The sequence below is a fragment of the Mobula hypostoma genome, chromosome 2 (assembly GCF_963921235.1).
Source record: "Mobula hypostoma chromosome 2, sMobHyp1.1, whole genome shotgun sequence".
Classification (NCBI taxonomy): Eukaryota; Metazoa; Chordata; class Chondrichthyes; order Myliobatiformes; family Myliobatidae; genus Mobula; species Mobula hypostoma.
The window spans coordinates 110,214,570-110,234,752 of NC_086098.1; the positions used below are offsets into that span (position 1 = coordinate 110,214,570).

General features: G+C 37.5%; 1 protein-coding gene across 1 annotated transcript in view; it reads right to left on the minus strand.

Moving 5' to 3' along the window:
• Nucleotides 1–20,183, minus strand: part of slc18b1 (solute carrier family 18 member B1) — a 47,135-nt gene that overhangs the window by 24,000 nt on the left and 2,952 nt on the right. The window contains exons 3-5 of the mRNA XM_063040390.1: nt 18,327–18,422; nt 17,223–17,296; nt 10,573–10,720 (exon numbers count right to left, since the gene is read on the minus strand). Of these exons, the coding sequence (XP_062896460.1) occupies nt 10,573–10,720; nt 17,223–17,296; nt 18,327–18,422 (318 nt within the window). The remainder of the gene's footprint in view (nt 1–10,572; nt 10,721–17,222; nt 17,297–18,326; nt 18,423–20,183) is intronic.

Genomic DNA, 20,183 nt, shown 5'->3' on the forward strand with positions numbered 1-20,183 from the left:
ACTTCTAGGAAATGTGAGCTGAAATAAAACACTGTATCATATACAGTGGAGGTGGGAGGAGAAGATGGCAGCGCGCCTGCGTGTGTGCAGCCCTCTGGTGAAAAATGATATCGTATCTGTTAAATAGGGGCCGTGGACAATTCTGATTTGATGGAGAATGGACGTGAAAGCACAGAGGAACATCTGGAGAAATTTCTGAAACGCCCGTTCGCTGCTGTCATTACTGTGTGGTCGGGAATTTTTCGGAGGGAAGGCCTCAAAATCCCCGGCCTTGCCTGCTTTTGGCGACCGAGAAGGAGGTCAAATCGTTCGGACTGAGATGGCGCTCAATACTCGGTGTCGGAGAGCTGATCAGAGCTCGAAGGCTTCGGATAACTCAGAGTCCGATTGTGGTCGGCATGGCAAGGAGAGTTTTTCTTCCCTCTCCCATCTGCCTGAGATGTGGGACATTTGAGAAACTTTGAACTTTACTGTACTCACGGACTTCTTCATCAAGTTATGGTATTGTTACACTGTTGCAATTATATGTTATAACTATGTGGTTTTGTCAGCTTTTTCAGTCTTGGTCTGTCCTGTGTTTTGTGATATTACACCGGAGGAAATATTGTATCATTTCTTAATGCATGCATTACTAAATGACAATAAAAGAAGACTGCGTGTCTTCATAATCTGATATTATATCGGAAGAAGGCGGCGCCAGTGAACAACGCAACCAAGGGTGATATATCTTCAGACAGTTTACAGAACTACTTCTTTTTCGTCTTTCTTTTCTTTCAAAGGTGGTTCTGCTACTGTTGGAGCCTGTGATCTGCATCTTGGTGGTGTGTTTTCGGGCCCATTGAGTGATCTGGTGCTTTGCTGTCTCCAAGGGTGTTTGGTGAGGTTTCAAGGCCAAGAAGCCTGGAGACAGGGCTTGAGCCCATGATTGACTCCATTTCTCGCTGATCTCACCAATTAAAGCGCCAGGGAAGATCGAAATCATTGAGGCAAGTGTGGAAGGCGAGCCAGTTTCCAGTGCTGTCTACCAGCCTCTTGCTTGCTGCTCCCGGAGGAAAGTCCTTGCATTCGAATGGTCACTCCCTCCCTCGATCCTGTCGGAGGATGTTACCAGAGTCCTGGAGTCTTTGGCAAACTTTAATCGATGCAATATGTGGATTGGACTCACGTTATGATGCATTTCTGGTTTCTGGTTACTCCTTTTCCTGTAACTTTTTTTGTGCTATTTTGATCGGGGCGGTCTGTAGATAACGAATGACACAAGGCTAGATTGAACTGAACTGAATATGCCTGGACTCTTTTGATGACTTTATGGGTCGGTGTTTTACATTGTATTTTTTGCTCTTTTTTTTTGCCAATTGAGCAATTTGTTTTTTTTGCACTTGGGGGGGGGCGGAATCTTGATGCTTTTCTCCGAACGTGTTCTATAGTTTTCCTTGTTTCATGACTATCTGTGGGAAGACGAATCTTAGGGTTGTATACTGCAGATGTACTTTGAATCTTTGAATCATAGCAGTACACAGCATGGAACAGACCTTTGGCCCTCTGTTCTATGCTGACCATCAGCCAACAGTTCACACCACTATGCCGGTTCTCTTTTGATTCTCCTCACATTCTTGTCAACTCACAGATTCAGCCTACACTCTGCAGGCAATTTATACACCATAAGACAAAGGAACAGAAGTCGGCCATTCAGCCCATCGAGTCTTCCCCGCCATCTTATCATGAGCTGATCCATTCTCCCATATAGTCCCACTCCCCCACCTTCTCACCATAACCTTTGATGCCCTGGCTACTCAGATACCTATCAATCTCTGCCTTAAATACACCCAATGACATGACCTCCACTGCTGCCCGCGGCAACAAATTCCATGGATTCACCACCCTCTAACTAAAAAAATTTCTTTGCATTTCTGTTCTGAACGGGCACCCTTCAATCCTTAAGTCATGCCCTCTCGTACTAGACTCCCCCACCATGGGAAACAACTTTGCCACATCCACTCTGTCCATGCCTTTCAACATTCGAACTGTTTCTATGAGGTCCCCCCTCAGTCTTCTAAACTCCAACTACAGTACAAGAGTGGACAAACCTTCTTCATATGTTAACCCTCTCATTCCTGGAATCATTCTACTGAATATTCTCTGAATCCTCTCCAATATCAGCACATCCTTTCTTAAATAAGGAGCCCAAAACTGCACACAGTACTCCAAGTGAGGTCTCACCAGCGCCTTATACAGCCTCAACATCACATCCCTGCTCCTGTACTCTATTCCTCTAGAAATGAAAGCCAACATTGCATTTGCCTTCTTCACCACCGACTCAACCTAGAGGTTAACCTTAAGTGTATCCTGCACAAGGACTCCCAAGTCCCATTGCATCTCAGAAATTTGAATTCTCTCCCTATTTAAATAATAGTCTGCCCGTTTATTTCTTCTGCCAAAGTGCATAACCATACACTTTCCAACATTGTATTTCATTTGCCACTTCTTTGCCCATTCTTCCAATCTATCCAAGTCTCTCTGCAGACTCCCTACTTCCTCAACACTACCGGCCCCTCCACCTATCTTCGTATCGTCAGAAAACTTCGCCACAAAGCCATCTATTCCATAATCCAAATCGTTGATGTACAATGTAAAAAGAAGCGGCCCCAACACGGACCCCTGTGGAACGCCACAGGTAACCAGCAGCCAACCAGAACAGGATCCCTTTATTCCCACTCTCTGTTTCCTGCCAATCAGCCAATGCTCTATCCACGTATGTAACTTCCCTGTAATTCCATGGGCTCTTATCTTGTTAAGTAGCCTCATGTGTGGCACCTTGTCAAAGGCCTTCTGAAAATCCAAATACACAACATCCACTGCATCTCCCTTGTCTAGCCTACTTGTAATTTCCTCAAAAAATTGCAATAGCTTTGTCAGGCAGGATTTTCCTTTAAGGAATCCATGCTGAGTTCTGTCTATCTTGTCATATGCCTCCAGGTACTCCGTAACCTCATCCTTGACAATTGACTCCAACAACTTCCCAACCACCGATGTCAAGCTAACAGGTCTATAATTTCCTTTTAGCTTCCTTGCCCCCTTCTTAAGTAGTGGAGTGACATTTGCAATCTTCCAGTCCTCCGTAATCATGCCAGAATCTATTGACTTTTGAAAGATCATTGCTAATGCCTCCGCAATCTTCACAGCTACTTCCTCCAGAACATGAGGGTGCATTCCATCTGGTCCGAGAGATTTATCTACCCCAAGACTATTCAGCTTCCTGAGTACTTTCTCTGTTGTAATTGTGACTGCACACACTTCTCTTCCCTGACACCCTTGAGTGCCCAGCATACTGACTGATGTCTTCCTCAGTGAAGACTGATGCAAAATACTCGCTCAGTTCCTCTGCCATCTCCTTATCTCCCATTACAATTTCTCCAGCATCATTTTCTATCAGTCTGAGATCTACTCTCACCTGTCTTTTACTCTTTGTATACTTGAAGCTTTTAGTATCCTCTGATATTATTTGCTAGCTTCCTTTCATAGTTCATCTTTTCCCTCTTAATAACCTTCTTAGTTTCCTTTTGCAAGCTTTTTAAGACTTCCCAATCCTCTGTCTTTCCACTAATTTTTGCTACTTTGTATGCCCTTTCCTTTGCTTTAACTTCTCTTGTCAGCCACGGTTGCATCCTTTTTCCATTCAAAAATTTCTTCTTTTTTGGAATATATCTGTCTTGCACCTTCCTTGCTTCTTGCATGAATTCCAGCCACTGCTGCTCTGCCGCCCTTCCTGCTAGTGTCCCTTTCCAGTCAACTTTGGCCAGTTCCTCTCTCATGCCACCGTAATTTCCTTTACTCCACTGAAATATCGACATATCGGATTTCGGCTTCTCCTTCTCAAATTTCACAGTGAACTCAATCATGTTATGATCACTGACTCCTAAGGGTTCCTTCACCTCAATCTCTCAAATCACCTCTGGTTCATTACAAAATACCCAATGCAGTACAGCCGATCCCCTAGTGAGCTCAACAACAAGCTGTTCTAAAAAGCCATCTCTCTCGGAGACTTCCGGTAGCGCTCATGGAGTGAAGTCGCGTTCTTGACTCGCTCCATTACCTCTGAGTTTTTTTTCTCTATGGTCAGCTATACTTTAATTAACTATTAAGGCATCAATTCTTACAATACTTTGAATTAAACTGAATTCTCCGACAATTGGATGATACTTAGATCTGCTATGTCTAAGAACGGGAAAAACGGCAAGGATGGTAAACCTCCGGTTAAACCGAAAGCTACGGATTTCCCCCCGACTGAATCACCGGTGACTTTGAAAGCGATATCGGAGTTAATTCAGAGGGAAATTTCAACCTCTGTTAGGGAGATGATTCGTACGGAAATTGCAGGCTCCGTTAAAGACCTGATTCATACGGAAATCTCAACTAATTTCCAGAAAATTGCCGATCCAATTGATAAGATGCAAACATGTATTGCGGAACATCAGTCGGCTATATCTGATCTTCAAAAATTCGCGCAACAAAGTGAGCTTAAGATGGGGAAAATCGAAGAAACAATTAATGTAATGAAGAAGAAACTTGACTTTTTGACTTTTAAAAACTCTGACTTGGAATCTAGAATGCGACGGCAGAATTTACGAATGATCGGGGTGAGGGAAGCTGTAGAATCCAACAACCCCATGAAATATTTTTCTCAACTTTTAAAAGATGCATTCCCTACTGTATTTCCTGACCAACCACCGCTTCTGGATCGTGTTCACAGAATCCCATCATATTCGTCTAGGTCAGATAGACCTAGGCATGTTATTTTACGTTTTCATTATTTTCAAGACAAGGAGAGACTGTTTCGATTCGCTCGATCTAAAGGTTTCATTGATTTTTCGGATCTTAAGTTCCGATTCGTGGAAGATTTCAGTAAACCAATCTGGGACCAACGGGTTCGTTACAGATCCGTGATGTCGGAATTCTATAAGATGGACTTAAGACCAGCGCTGCTGTACCCTGCACGTCTAAGGATTCGCATGTCAGATGGAGCCCTTCGTTTTTTTGATTCTCCATCGGATGCCCAGAGTTATCTGGATCAACTTTCATCTTCAACATCTTAATTGCCTTTTTTTAATTATCTCCGTTGATCGGAGGCTGTGAATTGGTTGGTTTTAACTTTTTCGTGCCCTATCTGGGCAGAAAAGTTTACTTTTGATTTCTTAATATGGTTGCTAAACTTTCTTTTTAACTGCGTCATTTCTTTCTTTTCCCAGGGGATTCTGGGTGGTTACTTCCCTTTTGTCATCTTACGTATTTCCTGTGTGGCCTTAAATTTTGTAGTTTTTTTAAATTTTATTCTGTTTTGCTTTTTATAACCACTTTATGTCAATAATCTTATTTTTTCTTGTTGCTGTGTCTATTCATGGGTTTGAGGTTTATTGTGGTTTTTTTTTAATATATATTTTCCGGCTTTTGTTCTGTTTTGTCTGTATTTTAATTGAGTTACCTTTTTTTTTTACTTTTTTACTGTTTTACAATTAGCTGATCCTTTTCATATTTATACCTTTTTTTTTAGGGAGCGTATACCGGAAGTCATGGGGGTAGTTTTAGCGCTTGCTTCTTTCTGGCGGGTCTGCTTTAGATTTTGCCTTGGGGTCTTGGGGTGGGGGGTGGTGGGAGGGGCTTCACGTTTTAGTTTGTTTCTCTTTGGGCTATATACATTATTGAAGTACTGGTTGCGTCCTTTTTCCCGGTATCTTTTGTATGTTCTGTTTCCTCTCCGGGTTTGTGGGTCGCGCCTATCGTCAATCCTCCTTGTTGTGGGTTGACTTTAGGATTTATGGAGTCTATTATTAATTTTGTCTCCTGGAATACTAATGGTCTTAATCATCCTATTAAAAGGAAAAAAGTTTTTAAAGTGTTCCGGAGACTTAAAGCACAAATTTTATTTTTACAAGAGACCCATGTACGGAGGGGGGACAGACTACGTTTTTTCAAATTCTGGAAGGGACAACAATTTCATTCGAACTCCAATGCTAAGATTCGAGGCGTCTCTATTTTTATAGATTCCTCAGTTACTTTTATACAACAGGATATTATCTCTGATCCGAATGGTAGATTTTTATTGGTTAGTGGTTTACTATTTAATAAAAAAGTAGTTTTGGTTAATGTTTATGCTCCTAATATGGATTGTCCGGAATTTTATAAATCATTGTTCGATCAGTTTCCGAATTTGAACGAGTTTTCATTGATCTGGGGCGGAGATCTTAATACCTGTTTGTCTCCAGCTTTGGACCGTTCGGCTCCTTTACGGACTTTACCTAATAAATCTGCAAATCTGATTAATTTTTTCCTTTCTGATTCTGGGTCGACGGACATTTGGCGTTTTCTGCATCCTCAGGAAAAAGATTTTTCCTTCTTTTCACATGTTCATCATTCCTATTCAAGAATTGATTATTTTTTCATTGATTCTCGTCTTATTCCTTCAGTGATCAAATGTGATTATGATTCTATAACCATTTCGGATCATGCTCCACTTAAGCTTTCTATTAAAATTATGGCCAATATACCAAATAATAGACAATGGCGTTTTAATTCGCTGTTGCTTCAGGACTCGGACTTTGTTAATTTTATGAATGAACAGATTGAGCTTTTTTTTTACAATTAACCATACAGAAGATATTTCGGTTAACACTGGGACACTTTTAAAGCCTATATTCGGGGTCAGATTATTTCGTATTCTGTTGCTTTGAGGAAGAAACAGAAGCAGGAGGAGATGGCAATTGTGGACAAGATTAAAGAAATTGATAAGAAATATGTTATGGCTCCTTCTGAGGAGTTATACAAACAAAGAACTGAACTTCAAATGGAACACAGTTTACTACTCTCGTCCTCGATTGTAAACCAATTAAAGAAAACAAGAAGTGACTTTTATATTCACAGTGACAAAATTGGCAAGCTGCTGGCTAATCAATTGAAATCTAATTATGTTAAATCTCAAATCAATCAGATTTATAACCAAAATGATCGATTGATATTGGATCATGTGGGGATTAATCAAACCTTTTGTGATTTTTATTCTTCTTTATATCAATCAGAGTCTCCTCGAGATTCTAAATATATGAATGATTTTTTAGATAAGTTAGACTTCCCTCAGATTTCACAGGATATGTCTTCTTTATTAGATACTTCCATTACAATGGATGAGATTAAGAATGTTATTTTTTCTATGAATCTGGGGAAAGCTCCTGGCCCTGATGGGTTTACCGTTGAATTTTATAAATGTTTTGCTTCTTTATTGATTCCTTGGCTCGGTAGGGTTTTTGAGGCTTCTTTGAAACTTGGTAAACTTCCTGAATCTTTTAATAGAGCATCAATTTCTCTAATACTAAAGAAGGATAAAGACCCTGCTCAATGTGCATCTTATAGACCAATATCTTTATTAAATGTTGATTCTAAAGTTTTTTCTAAGTTATTAGCAAATAGACTAGAAAAAGTACTTCCTTCTATTATTTCGGAAGACCAAACGGGTTTTATTAAAGGTCATTACTCTTTTTATAATATTCGTACATTGTTAAATATCGTTTATACTCCCTCACAAAATGTTCCTGAGTGTGTTATTTCTTTAGATGCCGAGAAAGCTTTTGATAGAGTAGAATGGCCTTATTTATTTAAGGTGCTTGAAATGTTCAATTTTAGCTTGAAATTTATATCCTGGATTAAACTGTTATATTACTCCCCTGTAGCCTCGGTTCGTACTAACTCTTTAAACTCACCTTTTTTTCCTCTCTTTCGTGGTACTCGACAAGGCTGTCCTCTTAGTCCCCTATTATTTGATATTGCATTAGAACCTCTTGCAATTGCTATTCGAGAATCTTCAAATATTACTGGGATAACTCGGGGATTAAAGTCCCATAAATTATCACTCTATGCTGATGATTTACTTTTATTTATTTCTAATCCTGAGAGATCCATTCCTGCTGTTTTAGAGTTATTAGCACAATTTGGTCTTTTCTCAGGTTATAAATTAAATCTTAGTAAGAGTGAACTTTTTCCGATTAATAAACATCTTCCCTTATATTATAAATTTCCATTTAAATTGATTAATAATTACTTTTCATATCTTGGGATTAAAATTACTTGTAAATACAAAGATTTATTTAAGACTAACTTTTTACCATTAATAGACCATATTACTCAACTTTCATCTAAATGGTTTCCCTTATATTTAACTTTGATTGGTCGTATTAATGCGGTTAAGATGTTTTTTTGGCCAAAATTTTTATATGTGTTTCAGGCATTACCAATTTTCGTTCCAAAATCTTTTTTTGATAAAGTTGACTCTAAAATTTCTTCATTTATTTGGCAGAATAAGAATCCGAGACTGGGTAAAATACATTTACAGAAAGCTAAGAGAGATGGAGGTTTAGCATTACCTAACTTTAGATTCTATTATTGGGCTATTAATATTCGACATATGAAATTTTGGTTACTTGACCAGGACATACTATCTATTCCTAAATGGGTAGCATTGGAATTACAATCTGTTCAGGGTTATACACTTGGTTCTATTTTAGGCTCCTCTCTTCCTTTTTATTCGAAACGTCTTAAGCAGGTCTCTAACCCGATAGTTAAATATGCTTTGCGCATTTGGTTTCAATTCAGAAAATTTTTTGATCTTAATCAATTCGGGTTAGCGATTCCTATTTTAGGTAACATATTTTTTCCTCCCTCTTTTACGGATCGCGCTTTTCAAACTTGGAAGACTAAGGGTATTTTACGGTTTTTGGATTTATTTTTAGATGGTTCCCTTATGTCTTTTGAACAATTATCTAATAAATATAACTTATCAAGAATACATTTTTTTAGATATTTACAAGTTAGAAATTTCCTAAGTACTATACTTTCTTCCTTTCCAATGCTTCCTCCTACATATATTTTAGATTCGATAATTAACCTTAATCCATGTCAGAAAGGTGCATCGGCTATGATTTATAATATTATTATGAAACTTAGGAAAGCTCCATTTGATAAGATTAGGGTAGATTGGGAACAGGAATTGGGGCTTACCATTTCTGTGGATGATTGGGGGCAGATTTTACAATTAGTTAATACTTCCTCTATTTGTGCTAAACATTCCCTAATTCAATTTAAAGTGGTTCATAGAGCACATATGTCCAAAGATAAGTTAGCGCGTTTTTACTCGCATATTAATCCTTTCTGTGATAGATGTTCGGGGCAGATAGCCTCTTTAACTCATATGTTTTGGTCTTGCCCTACTTTGGAAACTTTTTGGAGAGATATTTTCAATATTATTTCTAAGGTATTAAATATAGATATCTCTCCTCACCCTATTACTGCTATCATTGGACTACCTAAAATTTCTAGTAATCTTTCCCCTTCAGCCTGTAGAATGATTGCATTTCTTACTTTAATGGTGAAAAGATGTATTTTACAACATTGGAAAGAGCTTAATGCTCCAACTACCTTTTTTTGGTTTTCTCAGACGATTTTATGTTTGAATTTGGAGAAAATTAGAAGTAACCTTTATGATTCTTCATTTAAATTTGAACAGATTTGGGGACCTTTTATTCGATATTTTCATTTAATGTAATATTTACCCTTCTTGTTTTTTTCACTGTTTTTAATGGAGGTCGGGATTGAGGACGTGATTTTAAGTTTAACTCTGTTTGGTTTCAAGTTAGCCCATTGCTTTGCCTTGCTTTTAGTTAGCTGCACGGTGGGTTTTTTTTGGGGATTTTTTTTTTCTTTTTTTCCATTGATATATATAAAATTTAGTATACTATTATGTTATCTTGGTTTCTTATGTTTAAATTACATTGTTTGTAGTATTTTCTTTTTGGTATTGATATCTTTTGGAATTTTATTATACTTTAACATTGTATTAATGTTTATATGGCTTACCTTTTTTGTATACTTACTCAATAAAAAGATTTAAAAAAAAAAGCCATCTCGTAGACATTCTACAAATTCTCTCTGTTGAGATCCAGTGCCGACCTGATTTCCCCAATCCACTCGCATGTTAAAATCCCCCACAATTAGCATACCACTGCCTTGCTGACAAGCCTTTTCTACTTCCTGTTGTAATCTGTAGTCCACATTACTGCAGCTGTATAGTTGCCAATGAGCCTGTGAACTTGATATCTTTGGGAGATGGGAGGAAACCACTGCAGCCACGGGAAGAAAATGCAAAGTCCACAAAGACAGCGTCAGAGGTTGGGGTTGAATCTAGATCACTTAAGCTGTGAAGCTGTGGCTCTATTAACTGTGTCACTGTGTTGTGCAAAATTGCTGGGCAGATAATTCTCTCATTCTTAACTCAAATTTCCCCAGGCTTGGTGAGGATCTCCTACTGATGACTGACAGAACTTGAACTGAACTCTACAGTTCAGTAAAGGTTGCTTCCCTTTTGCAGCCCAAGACAAAAATTAAAGAACAAACTGAAATCTGGGAAACATTTTCATAAACCGTTTTGACTCTATATCAGAAATTAATATGTGCACAATGTAATAATACTTTTCATGACCCTTTAGCAGTGTTTAATTATCATATTAGGATTAGCTTTAAATTTCTTATTACCAAGACTGTAGCAACATTGTTTGGAAAAGTTGCAGCAAGAATAGAGAACGAGGCAGTGGAACTTGCAGCAAACCCAATTGCATCTACTGATCTTACGATGAAACACAAAGAAATAAATATGGGTCCATCTGGTGCCAAATTCAGTAAGCTGAAAAGGGAAATAAAAACTGACATCAACTCCTGGGAAGGATTACTATATATTTTCCATTATTTTCACAGATAGGCTTTGTAAAAATTCAGTGAATTTATTTCAGTTCTTTATATATGGTCATATAGGTTTACTTCAATATATCCACCCACTTCTTATGTTACAGCTTCAGGCTGCAAGAATGCTCAACAAATTTCAAACTGCCATTTAAAACACTCAAAAGAGCCAGCTTCAGGTAACTTTGCCTGTAAACTCATGCCATTCATTTAATGAAGCAAGTAGCCAAAATGCATGGTCCCTTTAACAAGCAAGATTTAATTTATATAGGTGTAATGAAGAAATCTCTGTGTAACATTTGTGCTGCCAAATGTCAATTAAAACACAGATGTTTCAGTGAAAGGGAATTTGAATTGTAACTTAAAGCAAATGTTTTACAAAAAGGAGAGGCTTTTTCAGTACTATCTCATAATGACAGACAATAAATTTAAGAGCATTAAATTGGATACCGTACAACAATGTCATAAAAGAGTACTGAATAATGCAATAACAACTGTTTATAGATATCTGAAGTACAAAGTGCAATCTCAAAATAAATTTATAATCAAATTACCTATCATATCCTATCTTCAGATTCATTTTCTTGCAGACATTTATAGGAAGGGAAAGAAATACAATAGATTTCATGATACATAAAGTTTGAATGACAAACACCAATCTGCAGAAGACAAATTGTACAAATATTACAAGAAACACTGACAACAGGAATTAAGAGTGCTTCTAAGTGAATTTGTAGTTTGTAGAATCAGTTCAGAGTAGTGGCGATGAAGCCATTCATGCTGGTTTAGGAGACTGATGATTGAAAGATAATTTTGGTCCCTGCTAGCCTACAAAGTACCCAGGACATCTTTAGGGAGTGGTGTCTCAGAAAGGCTGCGTCCATTATTAAGGACCTCCAGCACCCAGGGCATGCCCTCTTCTCACTGTTACCATCAGGTAGGAGATACAGAAGCCTAAAGGCACACAGTCAGTGATTCAGGAACAGCCTCTTCCCCTCTGCCATCCGATTCCTGAATGGACTTTGAAGCTTTGGACACTATCTCACTTTAAAAAAAAAATACAGTATTTCTGTTTTTGCACATTTTAAAATAATGTATTCAATATATGTAATTGATTTACTTGTTTATTATGTTTTATTTTATTAATTATTTTTTTCTCTCTGTGCTAGATTATGTATTGCATTGAACTGCTGCTGCTAAGTTAACAAATTTCACGTCACATGCCGGTGATAATAAACCTGATTCTGATTCTGAACTTGGTTGTGTCGGACCCAACGCTCCTGCCTGATGGTAACAGAAAGAAGAGGGCCTGGCCTGGATGGTGGGGGACTTTATGATAGATACTGCTTTCTTGCACTGACTTTGGCAGTACGCTGATGGTATTGAATGACCTTGGAGTTGAACAGGTGCTCCTAGGTTTATCGCCAGTCAGTGCTGACAGGAGGAGCATGCCCAGAATCCAGTGCCAACCAGAGACCCAGGATGCTGTTGAAGGGAGATGAAACAGCTGTGGCCATCCTGGGAGTGGAGTGGAGTGAGGTGAGGGTTGGTGGTGAAGTCTATCAGTAACGAGGACCTCAGTGGTCAGTGACCTTGAGATGTGAAGAGGTGATGACTGAACAAGCTCAGGAGAGAAAATGGTGACTCGGGACAGGGTGTGGGTCGGATCTTGGGAGATGAGACTTTGTGGCCAGGGATCATGGAGGAAGTCAAGATGGTAGCAGGACTCAGAAGGCTGATCAGAAATTGAAGGGGTGACCGGAATTCAGAGGTGAGAGGTGTTAATTAGAACCGTGGAGGACCGCCCCTGTCTGCCAAGGGAGTAGCAGTATTTTTCTGCTGCTCTTAGTTTTCTTTCTTTCCCCCAGTTTAAGCTTTGAATTTAAAATTTTTACTTGTTGATTCTTGAGGGCGATCAATATGTCTATGTCTACAAGAAGTGGGAAGAATTTACCTGAACCTAGTGATAAAGGTGATGGGAAAGGAAAGGTGCAAAAGGAAAGATCTGATGAAATGCCATCGTGGGCTGAAGATATCGTTCGGACACTGAATTCAATTAAGGATCAGAATGGATCAATTAATGACCAACTGGAAAAGAATAGTAATGAAATGAAGTCATTTCTGGGAAAACTTAAAGCCCTGGAAACTCAAGCTATTTCACACGAAGAGGAGTTGAAGATAACTAAGCAAAAGTTGTCTGAAGCTACAACTCGTTTGGAAAGATATCAAAATAAGATTATAGACCTGGAAACTAGGTCTCGATGAAGGAATATAAGAATTATTGGGCTGCAAGAGGGAGCTGAAGATGGAGATTTGACTGCTTACTTTGGAAAGCTTTTCCACACTTTATTTCCTACCATTCTATCAAAGCCTCCTGCTATAGAAAGGGCACACAGGGCATTTATCTCGAAATCGAAGGACTCTAGTAAACCAAGATCTGTTCTGGTTTGCTTTCATCACTTTAAAATTAAAGATCAAATAATACGACAGGCAAGAAAACAGAGAGTTTTTAGATTTATGGAATCTGAGCTCCGCTTCTACGAAGATTATCCAAGAGAGATAATGGAACAAAGATCAAAAGTTGCCCTGGTAATGAAACAAGCATATGATAAAAATCTTTTCCCGTCTCTGAGGTACCCGACAAGAATTAAAATTTTCCCTGCTAATTCTCCTCCTCGTACTTTTTTTTTGATCCAAAAGCTGCACTGGATTTTGTTCAGGCTTTACCTGCCGCTGTCACTGACACCACTGTTGAATGATCCATCTGAAAGGCTGTTTGGCTATTTCTATATTATTCGCATTTTGGAAAGAAGATTTATGAAGGTCACTTGTATATTTCATCGAGAGACTAATTAAACAAGACGGAGTGTAGTTCTTTATTGCATATTATTAGTTTTCCTTTGGAAAGATTTATCGTTTAAGTATCTCTGTTCAAATGACCTCTGGACATTCCATGACTGAGGGAAGAAGATAAGGTGATTTGTTCCTTTAATTTAATACTTGGTAGCTAATTGGTAGTTTTTTCCTACTAATAAGGCTTTTTATATATTTTTTCTGTTTTATTATAACATTTTATAATTGAATTTAAAGCTTTTTTAGGAAATTAATATTAAACTTAAACATGGCGCTAGTTTTGGTTCTTTCTTGTTTATTAGTTGATGGAATGTAAATACCTTATTTTGCTGAGACTTTATTGTCTTTTTCACAAGGTCACTCTACTTTTTTACTACCTGGGCGTGGAGGGAAAGAAAACACAGACAGAGCAGTCAGCAGCTTCGAATTCTATCATAGATCGCTTGTCTCTTTCGGGTTTCTGGGTGTGGGTGGGTGGGTTTAGAGTTAGGAGTTTTTTCAGATTGGTTGGTTCCGGAGCATGCATGTTTTTTATTTGGTTGTATTCTTCATCACCGACCTCTTTGATCATCCTGTATTGGTATGTGCTCTGTGCATGTATAAAGTAGAATGAAATTATAGTATGCAGTTCAAACAGATTAACATAATAAGTTGGAATGTACATGGTTGGAATCATCTTATTAAACGAAAGAAGACTTTTAAAGTTATTAACTGATTCCAACCTGATATAATTTTTGCTCAAGAGACACAAATCAGGGCGGGAGATCAAAATAGATTTTTTAGATGGTGGAATGGTTTGCAATTCCACTCTACTTCTCAGAGTAAAACAAAAGGCGTGTCTATTTTCATTAAACCTAATATATTTATTCAAGAGGATATTGAATCAGATTCTAATGGTAGATTTTTAATTGTTAAAGGAACAATCTGTAACAGAAAAGTTGTTTTGGTTAATTTGTATGGTCCTAACTTAGATGATCCTTCTTTTTTTAAAAAAGGTATTTGCTTTACTGCCTGATTTAAATGAATATATGCTCATAATGGGTGGGGATTTTAATTGCTGTTTAAATCCTATGATTGATAAGAGCTCAACCAATCAGCGACTTCCAAATCGATCTGCGTCATTAATCAATTCTTTTTTGATTGATTTTGGGTTGATTGATTTGTGGAGGTATGTTCATCCCGATAATAGAGAGTATTCTTTCTTCTCACGTTTATAAAAAACATTCGAGGATCGCTTATATTATAATCGATCCTCGCTTCTTGCCTAGTGTTAAAACTTGCAAATGTGATGCTATTGCTATATCTGATCATGTGCCTCTGAGTTTATCTTTTGAATTTGATGATGTCATTTGATGATAAGAGTGATCGGCCAATTTGGGTAGACCTGGAACTGAAAGTTGTAAAACAGTTTTATTTAACCTCGTTTTGGGAGCTGCTTTACCTATGCAATTAGCTAAAGTTGTTAATTTAAACCTGTATCCTGTGATTAAGTATTCTTTACAAATTTGGCTCCAGTTCTGCAATTGTTTTTAAATCTTAAAAAATTTAAACTTTGTAGTTTAATTTACCGAAATTACTTCTTTAAGCCTTTTTTGAGTGATCCAATTTTTTTTACTTTGGAAAAATAAAGGTATTACTTCCTTTTTGGATTTATTTAAAGAAGATAGATTGATGTCCTTTGAACAATTAATTGATAAATATTCTCTTTCATACCCACACTTCATGCAATACCTTCAAGTGAGATATTTTTTACAAAAATATTTAAGTAATTTCCCTTACACAATGGAGGCTGACATGTTAGATACTATTATGAGTATGAATCCTTTGATTAAGGGTTCTATTGGAAGAATTTATAATTTATTATTACAATGGGATACACGTCCTTTATCTAAGATTAAACAGGATTGGGAAAAGGAACTTAATTTGACTTTTATGACGGAGGATTGGATGCGGATATTGAAGTTGGTTAACTCTTCTTCAATTGATTCAATTTAAAATTGTACATCGTTATCATTTGACAAAGGAGAGACTTTCTAAAATCTTTCCTAATGTTGATAGTCATTGTGATAGATGTAAAACTGAGGTAGCTACACTGACACATGTTTTGGTCTTGTTCTATATTGGAACAGTTCTGGAAGTCGGTTTTCTCAACAATTTCTAAAGCACTTAAAATTAATTTACAACCTAATAAATTAACTGTGCTTTTTGGAATAGTTCCTCAAAATATTCATGGTATTTCTGTGTCTGACCAACATGTTATTGCATTTGTTACATTGATAGCTAGGAGGGCCATTTTGTTGAAGTGGAAGGATACATCAGCTCCCACTTTGTCACAATGGTTCTCTCAAGTGATGCTATGTCTTAGTTTGGAGAAAATTAGAAGTCGAACCTTTGAACCTTTACTTGATTTTGAGAAAAGATGGGGCTCATTTGCTCGTTATTATCATTTGAGTTAATTGATATAGTTTTTCCATGATCTAATTGTAAATTTTTTAGTATATTTTCTTTTCTTGCTGGCGGTTTGATGTTTATTTTTAGAAGCTTTGTGTATGAGGCATGGCTCCGGGGTTGTACACCTAATGGGTTCTTTTTTTTCCTCTCACTTTTCTGCTCAGTAGGTTTTTTTTTGTTATCACAAAATTTTGTTTTCAATCTTTAAGATAATGTTTTTTTTGAGGCATTGTAAGTGTTGTTACTTCGATGTACTCATGTTATTTTTCCTATATTTACAATAAAAAGATTTGAAAAGAAAGAAAGAAAGAACAGTGGGAATTGACTGAGAGAGCCAGGTAGGTAATGAAGACTTGGAATGACGATGGAGGGTTGGGTGAGGGTGATCGGGACCTGCGGGATGGGGCTGATTCCATTCCGAGTCTTAGAGTCAGCAGTCATACATCATGGAAAATGGCCTTTCAACTGAGCTGCATCAACTACACATTTACACGAATCCTACCTGAATCCCTTATTTTGTTCTCCCCACATTCCCATCAGCACCCTCTAGGTCATACCACTCATGTAGACACCAGGGACAACTTACAAAGGACAACTAAGCAAACAACCTGGCCAACTTTGGGATGTGGGAGGAAATAAGAGCACATGAATGCAAGCCACATGTGCCACAGGAAAAACAGACAGCACCTGAGGTCAAGAATGAACTTGGGCCACTGGTGGTGTGAGACATGCTAAATAGAACATGGCAGAATGTGGATTTAGTGAATATTAAATAAAAAAACATTAAAATTCCATGCAACAGGATGTTTTAGACCAACATTTACACCTGGGAATTAATCCTCATTTATTTAGAACTTTGATATTTAGTGCAGCATTATTAAGACCACTAATGTGGTCAAATACAATTACAGTACCTGACTTTAAATATAAAATTATAGTTATGTTAATTAATGTTTATAATTTCATTATAACTTTCTTTCACCTGGCCATTTACTGAAATATACAAATGATTATTAAATTACTTTTACAGATTGTTTAACACAGTTGGAAATACATCACAATCTCAATCACCAATACACAACCTCAATAACGAGATAAGAAAGAAAAGATGTTTGTAAACAAGTGTCTTATTAGTAACTTACCCAAAGAGAATAGTGCAGCAACCGGAAATAAACATACCAGTTACAAACATAAATTTTGCACCAATTTGCACAATCTGCGGGGAAGAAAAAAACAAGTTAGCAAATCATTCAAATGGTCAATTAAACAAAGGCTTATCATCTTATGTTTAAATGATCAAGTACAGCCACAACATGAGCAGCTTTCAACCCATTGTTTCATGCTCAGGTTTTGTAAATTGCTAGTCCCCACCTATAATTGTAATTGAATTCTAATTATAGTAGCCTCCATTTCAACCAGAAGTATAACCGTTAGTATATTCCTCAGCAATGCACAAAACTTTGGAATGACTCAGCAGATCAGACAGCATTTATGGAGGGAAATGGACAGTTGACATTCCTCACAATGGTTTAACAATTGCCAAGAGGCTACTTTAAAGTGCAACTGAATTAAATCAATCAAGTTTCATAAACCTCTGGACTAGCAACTGCATCTTAACAGACAGCATTAGGTCATGTTTTTACTGCTTCAACTAGATTCTAGAGTGTCATATTATGATTCCCTCTTGTAAGATACATGGGTATTGCTTTTGTAAATTGTCAATTAAAGAATCTTGTACTCCATTTTCTTAGGTAGAAATGCTGTTTAGTCACTAGCATGTGCTCAAACACACATTAGCTTCTGAAACTAACACCAATGTAACAGAAAATGTATTATCTGGGGTGTGTAGGAACAAGAAAAGGCTATATGTAGAGTAATGTTTATAGGCAGCACTGACCTACTTCCTAGATCAATAACTGTCATGAGATAGGGAGATTTTTGGTTTATTGTTGTATTGTCTAAAATGTAGTTACACTGCTTTCTTATAGAAATAGCACAAAATAAAGCAAATTTGCAGGGAAATAAGACATAATAATGTCTTATTTTCTACACCAGACTAAAATGTAATTATAGCCCTGGACAGATTTTATAGGACAACAAATAATGGCTGATGTTTCCTAACTGCATAAACATTGTAAGAGTATCACTGTTCTAACACTCAAACAATCAAGACTGCAGAAAAGTTAGCTGCAAATCATAAAATCCCAGTGCATATGAATTTACCAGAATAAAAATATTATACTTACATATTTTCCCATTATCAGTGAAAATATTAAATTGAATAAAGAAAAGCAACCAAATATCATTCCAACAATACTGGCGCTGACTCCTTTAATTTCTGCCTGCAAAGAGAGGTAAGAATAAATTTATGATGCGTGATTAATAAACTATTGGTTGCGAACGTGCATTTGCAATCTAACTGTAAGTCTTCCCCACCCCTATCCATCTGCAATGACGCTCATTATTGTACCCAATATTTGATCAGTAAGTCGATGAGATACATCTCACCATAAACTAAGCTTTCTGCATCACCTCTAAATCAGATTCATGCCTGATCTCCATTCTCAGAAGTTCCTCCAGGGAGATCTTAGAATTTGGTTTTTAACTATAACCATATCAATTTAAAATGGCCTGAGCCAAATGATGCATAACATGTGCATTTGTTTCACTCCCAAGAGGAACTTTCAATCCCATATTTCACCTACAAAAAAAATTCCTACATAACATTGCCTATCTCAGCCCAGCTTTACCTCATCTACCACTCAAAACCTTAGTCATGCACATCATCTCCATGTTCCAATGCTCTGCCAACCACCCTCCAAACCACTAACTGCCTGTTACGCCGCTGGTTTTCACTACGGTCAGTCATGCAAGTCCCGGGTGGATCCTCCGGAATACTGTCACACTCAGATATAAGGATTCTTCATTGCTGTTTCCATGACAATTTTGTTTTACCAGTAAGATGTGTTAGCCCTGATCTGAAGCACTGAACCTGGAAGACCGGTGGACTATTCTTAATCTGTCCTCTACCCTTTGACCTGTTTGGCATGGGTGACCCCACCAAGAGCCAAAGCATAATGCCCTGACTCCAGCCAACGTAGCTCTCCGGGTCATTGAGGCACTCAGGCCTCTAAACTGCGACTGGGTTGTGGTCCTCTTAGAGGTCCAAACCTCTAGGACGTCTAAACCTTCTGCCTGTGTACATTAACTTATCAAAACCCCTGACCTTGCTGACTTAATAAGACTCCACAGTCTTACATTCATGCCACAGATTGCTCCACTTTCATGACCATTCCTAAAATCCAACTCTGACCAAACGTGTTGCATTTTCACCACCCTTCCCGTTTTTTGTGTTAGTAAATTGCTTGTGTGATTCTTCTACATAAGTGAGCAAGATTAGGTAACCTATGAAATTACTGATAAACACAAACTAAACAGATAAGAACAATCTCCCTGAAATGGCTGGAGGAACAGAATAGTGGGAACAGGGCATAGATAGAATGGATAGTCAAAACTTTTTTTTTCCCCCTGGTTGAGGGAAAATAAACAAGGCGGCATAGGTTAAGAGGGAGGTATTTTAAAGAGGATCTAAGGGCAAGTTTTAAAAAAAATAAAACAGAGAGTAATTGATATCTGGAATGTTCTGGTGGAGGAGCTGACTGAATCAGATAAACATTAAAAAAAATTCTAAGAGGTACTTAGAAAGACACTTATATAGACAGGGCAATGAAGGGTACAGTTCTGCTGTAGGGAAATGGGATTAGTGTAGATGACCTGAAAGGATAATGTGGGCACGATGAGCTAAAGGGCCTACTTCTGGCCTGTATAACTAGGGGTCTGTATCCATGATAGAGCACAACAAAGGTTCACCAGAACAATTTCTAAAATTGGGGCAAGTTTGTTTATTAAGCAGCCTGGACCCATGCCCTCCAGAATTTAGAAGAATGAGAGATAATCTCATTAAACATTAAATTCTTAAAGAGCTTGACAGGGGAGATGTGGAGATGATCAATAGTTCAGGACAAAGGATAGCAAATCTCGGAAGGTTTTTAACCAAGGACACTCAATTGCTGACTACTTTCAAGACCAAGGTTGATTTATAG